The sequence below is a fragment of the Ixodes scapularis genome, unplaced genomic scaffold, assembly GCF_016920785.2.
Source record: "Ixodes scapularis isolate PalLabHiFi unplaced genomic scaffold, ASM1692078v2 PGA_scaffold1__304_contigs__length_218370807, whole genome shotgun sequence".
Lineage (NCBI taxonomy): Eukaryota > Metazoa > Arthropoda > Arachnida > Ixodida > Ixodidae > Ixodes > Ixodes scapularis.
The window spans coordinates 31,216,112-31,226,348 of record NW_024609846.1 but is presented as its reverse complement, the minus strand read 5'-3'; the positions used below and the strand labels follow the sequence as shown (position 1 = coordinate 31,226,348).

The window sequence follows — 10,237 nt, the reverse complement described above, 5'->3', positions numbered from 1 at the left end:
AGTGTACACCATGTACGTACAGTACACTCTGAACGACAATCGTTGCGAATTGACACTGACAGGAGCGTTAGCTTCCGAAACTGAAGCAGGCACTCAAAAAGACCGGAAAACGAACCAAGCACTGATGGAAGTCTTGAGTAAAATCAAGAAAATTAGAAAAAAAAAAAAAAAAAAACGGAATCTGCAGTTAGCAAAACATGCAACAGTAATTCAGAAACTGGATAAACATGGAAAGACCATCCAAGCGACCGAGAAAAAAACTGAAATTCGTTCGAAGCAATACGGTGACTTAATAAAAAAAAAAAGAAAGTTGATTCACTTTCGCGTATTATAAACGAGCTGAAAAAAAAGAAGAAAAAAAAAGAACTTCAAAGTTTCGGTACAGAGAAAGACGCGCGAATCAAAAGAACTTGAATCGGTGGTTGAAAACGGTCAGCAATATCCACGGCGGCGGAAAAGCAGAGAAATACCTGGTATCGTACAAAATAATCAAAAAGACATCAAAGCAGTTCTCGGTAATCTGGCAGTAATGCTTGACCTGCCTGTGCCTCAGCCTGATAAGATTGAATCCCTGCACAGATTCAAAACAAAGGAACGAAAAATGCCTCCAATCATCGTGCGCTTCAATGACAGGTCAGAGAGAGATAGAGGTAGGCCAAGAAGCGCACGGCATTAAAATCCGACCGTATTTCGTCCACGAGAATCTGACGAAGCTCGAGCGATGGCTGTTTTAGAACGCAAAATATATATATATATGTATACGGGTAAAGGCCTACATATATGTCTGGATGAGCAACGGGAAAAGTTTAGTGAGGCGGAGAGACGGCGCAGCTGTGATACGTATAGATGCACACGATACTAGTCGAGGACGGAAGAGAAGACATCAAACAGATTCTTCACCTTATTCGAATTGATCTTAGAAGCCTTAAGAAACACTGGAGCGAATTAGATGTATACCTGTGGGATGTTTTGATTGATATAGATATGATAATACTAACCGAAATAAACATCGAGGCAACTGGACCTTTGTCTTTTCATTTCGATAAATTTCATGTAATTTCGGCACGCCGACAAGGCAGAAAAGGAGGAGAAATTCTCGTATACCTAAAAAAAGTACCAGGTTATTTGACCATATCGAGCTGTCTCTGAATCACGCGGAACTTCTTGTGATTACTATTCATAAGGCAGAACTGTCATTTACAATATGTGCTGTGTATAGACCGCCTAACAATAATTTAGAATTTTTATATCAAAATTTTTTTTAAACTACTAAATACGTTTAATAAAAATTATCAGCTTGTTCTAGCAGGCGACATTAATATCGATATCATGTGCCACAGGAAAATGATCGAGTCACAAAATAGCTTGTTATATTGTCCAATTACGGTTTATATAATTTAATTGACGACTGCATGAGAGAAGAGTACCTCGGTAATCCAGTTACCAAATTGTGCATTGATCACTTGATAGTAAGGCAGAGTAACTTAAATTTTATGATATCAAACAAAAAGTAGTCGATCATTATTTTGTTGCGCTCGATAATGAACAAGGAGCATACGACCGTGACAAGAGAAAATGAACGTACGTAAACAAGTCCTTGACAAGAAGAAAATAGACGACACTATCCGGAGATATAACTGGAAATATTCGATTCATCTAGATCACATCATTTTCTACGATACTTTATTTGAAGTAATGTAGACCGTTGGGTGAGTTAGTATTGATTGATTGAACATAGTTACAGTTGCGCAGAAAAGGACAGGGAAAGAGAGAGGAACTTGTCAGTCGTCTACGGGTCTCTCTTCTCTGTCCCTGACCTTTCGTGCGCAACTGTAACTGTGTCCACGTTATTTAAAAATTAAGAAAAAAAATATATGCAAACATTTCGCTAGCACAATGAAATTAATGCCGAGAAAACCAGGTAAATGATTGGATCGACAAAGAAATACTAGAAATGAGTCCCTAAAAAAACAGGTAATGGAATAGATGTAAACAAAACCCGCGTGATACAAAATTAATGGAAGAATTTAGACGACTACGATATAACCTCACTGCAGAAATTAGACTTACTATATAAGGAGATTTCATATCACGCAACTCCAGCAGTGCGGAAAGAACTTAAGAGAAACATGAGACATTGTAAATCAAATAATTGGCAGACCCCCTAAAGATATTGAAGACGCATGTATACAGAACATTTTCAGCAACTGACTTTGTTTGATAAGCTCAGCAATGGGCTTTATGATGCCTTTGTTATGATGCCTTTATTACAAACGTATAAGACTTGCGTAACCACGTAAACAACACAATAGGAAAAGCTAAGCCATTAGGTTATTCAGCTAATTCTGCGTACTTGCCCCAAATGACAAAATCGGATCTAGAACACATATAGTTAACATTATGCCAATAATAAAGCCAGCAGAATTTGATGAAATAAGATTCAGAGATATAAAAAATGATATGTCGTTCTTCTTGATATATTAAATGATGTGTTGTCAACAGGAAATATACCCAGTAAGTTAAAAGTTCCATTAGTACGGCCTTTTTAAAAAAGAACAAGAAAGAATGAATTAATTACAGACCCATTGCGCTGTTACCGGCAATTTTGCAGACAATGAAAACATTTGTTATACAAATCATGCCCTCGTTTCAATTTTCACTAATAAGGAACTGTTATTGTGGGTTCCGGCAGCAAAGAGGCACGATACTTTTACTAGACGATATAACAAACTTCATTAATGAACAAATAGATAACAACAAAATAGCGCCAACGCTATTTTTGGACCTGACAAAAATGTTCGATTCAATAGATCACTCACTTTTGGTTAAAAAACCAGATAAAATTGGGTTCAGAGGACATTTCCGTACATTCTTTAAAGGTTTCTTCACTGGTAGAATCCAAAGAGCTCGAATAGCAAATAGTACAAATTCTGCTGCACAACTCACCTGCGGTGTGCCTTATAGGGTTCGGTTTCGGTCCCATGCTATTCAACATTTATGTGAACTATTTAGCTTTACATTTTTTTAAATAAAAGATGTATAAATACGCTGACGACATAGCCTTAGTTATCACACACGAAGATTATATTACTGCGGTTTCCATTTTAGCAAGAAAATATCAAACAAATCGTGAGCTGGTTTTCAAAAACCTATATTTTCGTGAACAATGACAAGTCGAGTCAAATGCACTTTCGAACTTACCATTAATCTCACTCAGCCTATATTTTTGCATTCGTGGGAATGTCGGCATTGCTCATGCTCACCACTACTTTACGCCAGTGAAACCAGACACCTTGATATATATTTTAACGAGTATTTATTCTAGAATCACCATATTGACCATATTCGAAAACCTGCGAATAATGAGTTCTGAGAATATTAAACTCAGAAGATTAATTTGCCAGATGTTAGCAGGTTCTAAACTAATATATGGCATAACCATTTGTGCATTTTCATCAATATACAAACTACGAAAAATAAATAACCTAATTTTAAAAAAAGAATCATACAGAAAACGGCTTATAATACACACTTGGAAGGTCTTTCGTTTCAGAAACAGCAGTAGGACTTCAAATGTTAACAGTAGAAGACCTGCGTAAATGCATTGCCCTCACAAAATATTGTTTCACGCGTGACTTCAAAACATCCACCAAACAAAAACAACTAAGACATACAGAAAGATTTCACATAGTAGAAAAACCCTGAAAGCTCAACAAGATTTCTCATGCCGAAAAAAAATATACATATATATATACTATGGTAAAAGGTTGAAGAATTATTATCTAGCAACATATTTCAATAAACTCCCTTCTAGTTTACTTAATCTACCATTATTAGCACAAGTGAAAAACAAATGCGCAAATGGAGTAGTACGTCAAATGAACAATATATAGTTCCCAGATTCGTGCTTTTTGGCGTCTGTAAGGTTTCATGAGTACAAGCACGCCTGTTTGGTATTCGCGTGTTTTTAAGCGCGAGAGTTGACTTTTTTTGTGTTCTTTGTGGTCTTGCGAAATCTATATGAATTATTATTCTGTAAAAATAGATATGCTTGGGAGAAGAGCGTGTTGGTTTAAGTCATGGATGAAGAAAGAATAAAACAATTAAAACAGGGACAACACAACCACATCTTGATGTGGTTGTGTTGTCCCTGTTTTAATTGTTTTATTCTTTCTTCATCCATGATAAAAATCGTTGATTTCATTTAATGACTACTGGCACAACGTTTGTGCTTGTATACTAGGTTGTGTTTGTTTTCATTGTACTTTATTTTCAGTCCTACATAAGTAGGACTCTTATCAGTAGTATCCACTTAGTTTTGTATAACGTCTTTCGATTTGTTAAATTTATGCTGAACTGTGTACTCACACTCATGAGCAAGCACGCTATTTTGTGAGACTGAGTGAAATGTATGGATGCTTAATTTCTGAATAAACTTTGTTATATATATATATATATATATAAGGATCTTCACCTCCTCAACAATGATCTCATTGTCATACAGAAAAAAAGATGCCAGGTCTGGTGGCCATCGCATCGCTAGAATAAAGACATACCTTTTCGAATCTCTTGCAATTTTTGTTTAATAAACATTCCTTCGAACTCAAACTCCAGAGCGCGCGAGATCGGGTGGTGGAAAGAGTGCGGTGGCCTGATCGGTTGGTTCTTTCCGACGGCACGCCTTCCTCTCAGAGCGCTTAGCTGAGACTGCATGTAATGGAGAAGGTACGTGCCCGCCGGACCAATCAGCCGCTTCCCTCTTACCACCTGAGCCACCTCCGTGGCCATGGGCAGGAGTGTGATCACGTGGCGAAAGAGAGACGTTTGACTGGTCCAACGAGGACGTAGCTTCTACCGCAGCCTCAGCTCAGTCTAGTCGTCGGAGTGTGGAGCGGCGCAGGCGTCACGTGGTACTTGAACGGGGTTCACGTGGTTTTGTTGACGATGGCCGACAAGTGATATGCGGTGTTGTGCGGGGTCCGGCATGGTCTTCGCGTCCATATCCTTCGCGTTTGCATGCCGTGTACCTTAGCGTAGCAATTTAAATGCACCGGGTCGAGGGTGCGTTAGTTGCTCCCCGAATTGTAGTTGGCAAAACAAGGCCTATAGAGGAGAACGTTTATGTCGCAATATTTCCGAATCTGCCATCACAAACCTCGGAACCGACGAGCAAGAACGTGCAAGATGCCTCAATTCGTTTAATAGTTATGATGGTGATCAACTTGACAATTCATTTAGAATGATTAATCACCAGCTAACCACTGGAGATGGCGCACCACAGTGGCTAGATGAGAAAGTTAAAACGCTTCCTGACGGCAGACTCCTGCGCTGAGTTGACGACGACCTTTCTGAAACCGATGAGTACCACGCTTCCGGTCACTAACAATCCACCGATGTAGCTCAACGGGTCCGGCCAGTCGGGCAGGAAGGCGAGCTGCAACAGAAAGCCGAAGATCACATCCGAAACCGTCTTGATGACGATCACCACGGAGGAGCTCTCCACCTGCAACGCCTTGGTCAAAAACATCTGGGTGGCGAAGGTGAGGTGAGAGATGAGGAGGAGGTAGCCGATTTGCGAGCCCTCGTAAAAGATCTTCATCTTGCTGGTGGCCACGGACACGAGAGAGACTAGGAGCATTGAGAGGCAGCCATAGTGGAAGACCACAACCTTCCTGGACACCCCCTTGATGGCCCGAATGCAGACGGTGGTTACGCCGTTCAGAGCCGTGTGCGCCAGGCCATAAGCGATGCCGATGAACTGAGCCTTCGCGAAGGTGTCCATCGAGGACGTGATGGGCGGCTTGGTGAGGAGTGCGAGGCCGAAGACGCAAGTGCCAACGGCGACGCCCTGCGTCCAGTGAAAACGCTCCGAGAAGAACACGAGTGCCGTAAGGGACACCATGAGCGGCGTGAGGCTGGCGACTATGGAGGCATCCGCCACCGAGAGGTACGAGAGGCTGCTGAGGCGCAGCAATGACGCCACTGAAGACAGGACCGTGCGTACGAAGAGCAGCGGCTGCGCTTGCCGGCTGCCGAACGGATCGACCTCATGGGTGGCCGCCGGTAAAATGCCGATGAAGACACCGAACGCCATGAAGGTGAGTACCTCCAGGATGCTGACCGTCGGCAGTCGCTTGATGATGACGTTGACTAGGGAGAGCACAGCGCTTGACGCGATGGCGAGCACGACACCGAGGATGGTCGAGTGGTAGACGACGGGCTTGGAGGCCTCCTCACTCTCCGAGCTGGGATGCTTGGAGGAGACGATGCTGGCTCGCTTGACCATGCCCGTCATCTGGATCAGTTGCATGGACGTGCGCCTGATTGCCGAGTCCCGCTTCGGTTGGGGGTCTGACGACGCGGAAGGCTGGCCGGACGGGGTTCCAGCAGTGCCCGTCCAAGAAGAATGCCTCTTAGAGGGAGGATTCATGACGGCGTTTGGCGGCGACGTTCTGCCCTAATTGTCTTCCTTATCTCGGCGTTCGGCAGGTGCGAAGGGCGCGTGCCAATGGTGATAATGATAGCGAAGCGCTCAAACAAATATTTTCACAAATCTTCGGGGGATCGGTGACCGAGTAGGCTAGCATACACCAACTCGGAGCACGTGGAGCAAACGCTTGCGCTGCAGAACCCAGGGCACCGTGACCCAGGGATCCTGGATTCAATCCCCACCTCTGCCCGTTTCGATCTAGATAAGCATCGTACCGGCGTGCGGTCGTGTATCACTACTGCGTGAGCACGTTGAAGGGGTACTCCGGCGATTTTTTGAGCTACCTCAACTAACTATATTTTCTGACTCCCCGGCCTTTACCCTTTCCGGTATGCTATTTAGTATCGCGAAATTCATAATAGTTATTGCGAAATCGGCAAATGAAAATTATGCAAAAACCAACATTCAAATATACCGGCACTTTTCAGTGCCGTGACGTCAGTGGAAGGGAAGCTTGCCAGTCGAGCGAGCAGTCTAAAAAATAGAATATGCCAATCATTCGTTCCGTGCTGGAGCGCGGGGACTGGAGCGAGCTTCCAAAGCATTCATTTGACACCATGAAACTGCTTCGAATCAAGAGTGAACCCCTGCACTTCCACTGACGTCACTTTTTCGTCGTTGCCAGTAGAGACTTTCAGTTTGAAAAACACGGTGAGGACCAAAATTGTAAATTCAATAACTTCGTGAAAAAAAGTTATTTTGACCTAATAGTTGGGATACTATTTTGGCGATGTTGTTTGGCGAGTTTAGCAAAATCTCAAGCAAATCGGGGACCATGAAGAAATCGCCAGAGTACCCCAAAACCCCATTCTAGCGGTTGTACCGCACTTGCTAAATTTCTCATCTACAGCTGGGAGACAAGTCGCCCGTTTAGGCAGACTAAGGCTGTACAAACATACACACACACCATTTTTTTTTCACAAATCTCCGGTATGGAAGTTTTCAAATGGTTATGGATATTATGGATTGTGGAGCAGAAACCTCGCGCGCATATTAATGGTATATTCGGCTGGTCGTTTTTCGGCCTCTTGGAGCGCTCTGAAAAGCCGGTGTGCATTCGCTGGTCGACGCCAGGCGCTCCAAGTATATTCGCCTGGTTCTTTCGGAGCGCTCTCGAAGCTCCGACTCTCTCCGGCCTCCGACTCGGAGCGGTTTGAGGCGCTCTGACTTGGAAGTGGGAGCGCGCGAGAGATCTGGCTGCCGACCGGTCACGTGACTCCAGCCATTCCGCCATTTTGCTTTTGTGTCGGAAGCGGACGGCGAGAACGCAGCTACTCCGCAAAAAGAGGGCTGCGAAAAACAGCCGTCAGTCTTGACGCCGTCACCGTTGTGTTGTGCTCCCCGAATTGAGGTGAAATGTCGTTGAAACGAAGACGTTTAATGTTAGTGGTGGCACCGCCAGTGCTGCTGGCGAAGCTAGCAGACAGCGACAACACCAGCAGCTCGGACTACGACGACGAGGACCGTGTTTGCGAAGCGAAGTTTGCCGAGTTGTTTGACGCACCTTGTACCTAACGTTGGCTTGTACCAACGTTGCCTTGTACCAACGTTGCCTTGTACGGTGCCCAAGGTCAAGGCTTATGTTTTTATAGTGCGAACCTACTCGGGACAAAGCGGTAAGTACAGAAGTACGAGAGTTTTCAAGCTGTAATGTTGTCTTTTTTTTATAGTTTCGCAGGAACTTCCGCTTGGCACGGCTGGCTTGCGATGACCTTATCAGCGTCCGCGTTGACGGTTGCCATTTTTCAAGGATTTACGGATGGATGGATCACTGAATACTGCTCAACCCTTTGAATCCAAAGAGCAAAAGTTCCGCTAGAGGGCGGCTCGCGCCGTCCTGTAGTGGCGCACGCCACCCTCTATCCGCTCGGCTTGCCGCTCTGAAAAGTTGAAGAGCGTTCGGCTGGGCGCGCCGATTCTCTCGCTCCGATGCGGAGGCGCTCCGGGATCTGGTAGCTACGACTCAGATGATTGGAGTGCTCGAAAGTGACGAGACGAATATACCATGAGAGTGCACGCTTGCATTAGCCTTTCACTTGAAAGCTTGTCATGGTTGCTCGTGGATTTCATGAAGTGCGAACATGTTTTGCATTCCTCAATATTCACGTCATAATCTCTATAACCATGGTTTTAAAAATGGGGGATTTGGTGGCTGGGATCGGCTTTGACATAATTTTGTTGGTAAGCACCCTGTGAACACTTTTGGCAATGTTACTCGAGAGTATTATATACTATCAGAATTTAAACTTGTATGTCGAAAATTGTAATGCTGAATGTTTCAATAACAAACGTCGCATCAAGAACATATCATTCAAAGAAATTCAATTCCACCTAGTTGCCCAAATATCATTCTCACTTTTGCCATGATCGGTATGGCTTTCGTCATGCTCTGTCTCACTTCTGTCATGTTCAGTCTAAGCTTTGTCATAGTAAAAATATGTCATATTGTGACAGAGCTTCAGCTTGCTGCAATGGACAATTCATTTACTGGGCGCACCAAAGCAAATGCAAATATTTTTGTTCGTTTCAATGTCGGCTGTATTTTTTGAGTATTACATGAGTTCAAATTTCTGCCTGCCGTTTTACAGTATCTCAGCTGCCACAATCGGGGCGCTTTTCTAGATTTATGCAAAGATGGCTTTGGATCAGTTCTATGTTGGCTCATATGAACGTGCGAGTTTGTGCTTTTGTTTACACTATAATTAATTTATTGTGTATGAAAAAAAAAGAAATTGACTAACAATTTAAGTTTATCCGAACACAGCACCAGCCTGATAAGAGACTCACCAATATTTTGGTCCGATCACACCACTATCGCCGCAAGGATGGTAGCGGCAACATCAGTTACGAAGCGACGAACACTGTCATAACGCAGCCAAAATATATTTGTTTCAGTACCAATTTCAGATAACGGTTCAGTATATGCACATCCCGGCAAGCTAATGGCGCCAATGAAACAATATCCTTTCATTAACGCCATTCTGTCAATAGCTCGACAGCAAGAGACTCGCAGCCGGAGGCGGATTTCTTCAAATTGCAAATACGGAAACAGGGTACGACGGCCAGCACTGTCTTCACGACGCCACCCACGTCGGAGCCTCCGTGCGGGCGGCACTTTATCGGTGTGCCAGAGAAGACAAACGGCCGGGAACGAAGAAGTCGAGAGGAATTCTCTTCTGGGTTCATCTTCTTTCCCGTCCCTCCAAGAGGCGACGAGGTCAAACCGGTTTGGCGCGAGCCGCTTGCGTCCGTCGCCCCTGCAAAGCTGACGACACATCGTCGCCAAGTGAAAACTCAGAATGACATCCGCAACGCGTTGGAAAAATGGCGACCACCGGTTTCGAAAAAAAAATGACAAAACAACGGTGAAAAAAATAATAAAGTGTGTATGGTTAGCACAGCTGAATAATCGTCTAATGCAGCAAGATACCTCGCGTCGATTATCTCACATATACACAAAAATATGCGACTAATTGTCCCAGTGCGCAACAACCGCTCTATGATTGACATCCTCGTTCTTTCGCCACGCAGGCTGTTTTGTATCCAAGACCGCGCCGGCTTCGCGAGGCGGCAGACAGATTCAAGCGCAAGCAAATCGCAACTCCATACGATTTTTTTTTTTTTTTTCACCGTGACTTGATACGCAACCTCGTGGAATCGGAATGGCGGCCGATGTTTTGCTGAGACACAGCTTCCTTGTCTTAAATGTCGAACACAACGCAGTGATCATGCTCGCACACGTGAAGG

The 10,237-nt window shown here is 44.1% G+C and overlaps 1 protein-coding gene across 1 annotated transcript; it reads right to left on the bottom strand.

The window, feature by feature from the left end:
• Window positions 1–5,284: 5,284 nt before the first annotated feature.
• On the bottom strand, window positions 5,285–6,310 carry LOC8051593 (pseudopaline exporter CntI-like). The gene has a single exon (XM_002435663.3). The coding sequence runs from the start codon at window positions 6,308–6,310 to the stop codon at window positions 5,285–5,287; it is 1,026 nt and encodes a 341-aa protein (XP_002435708.3).
• Between the last annotated feature and the right edge of the window lie 3,927 nt (window positions 6,311–10,237).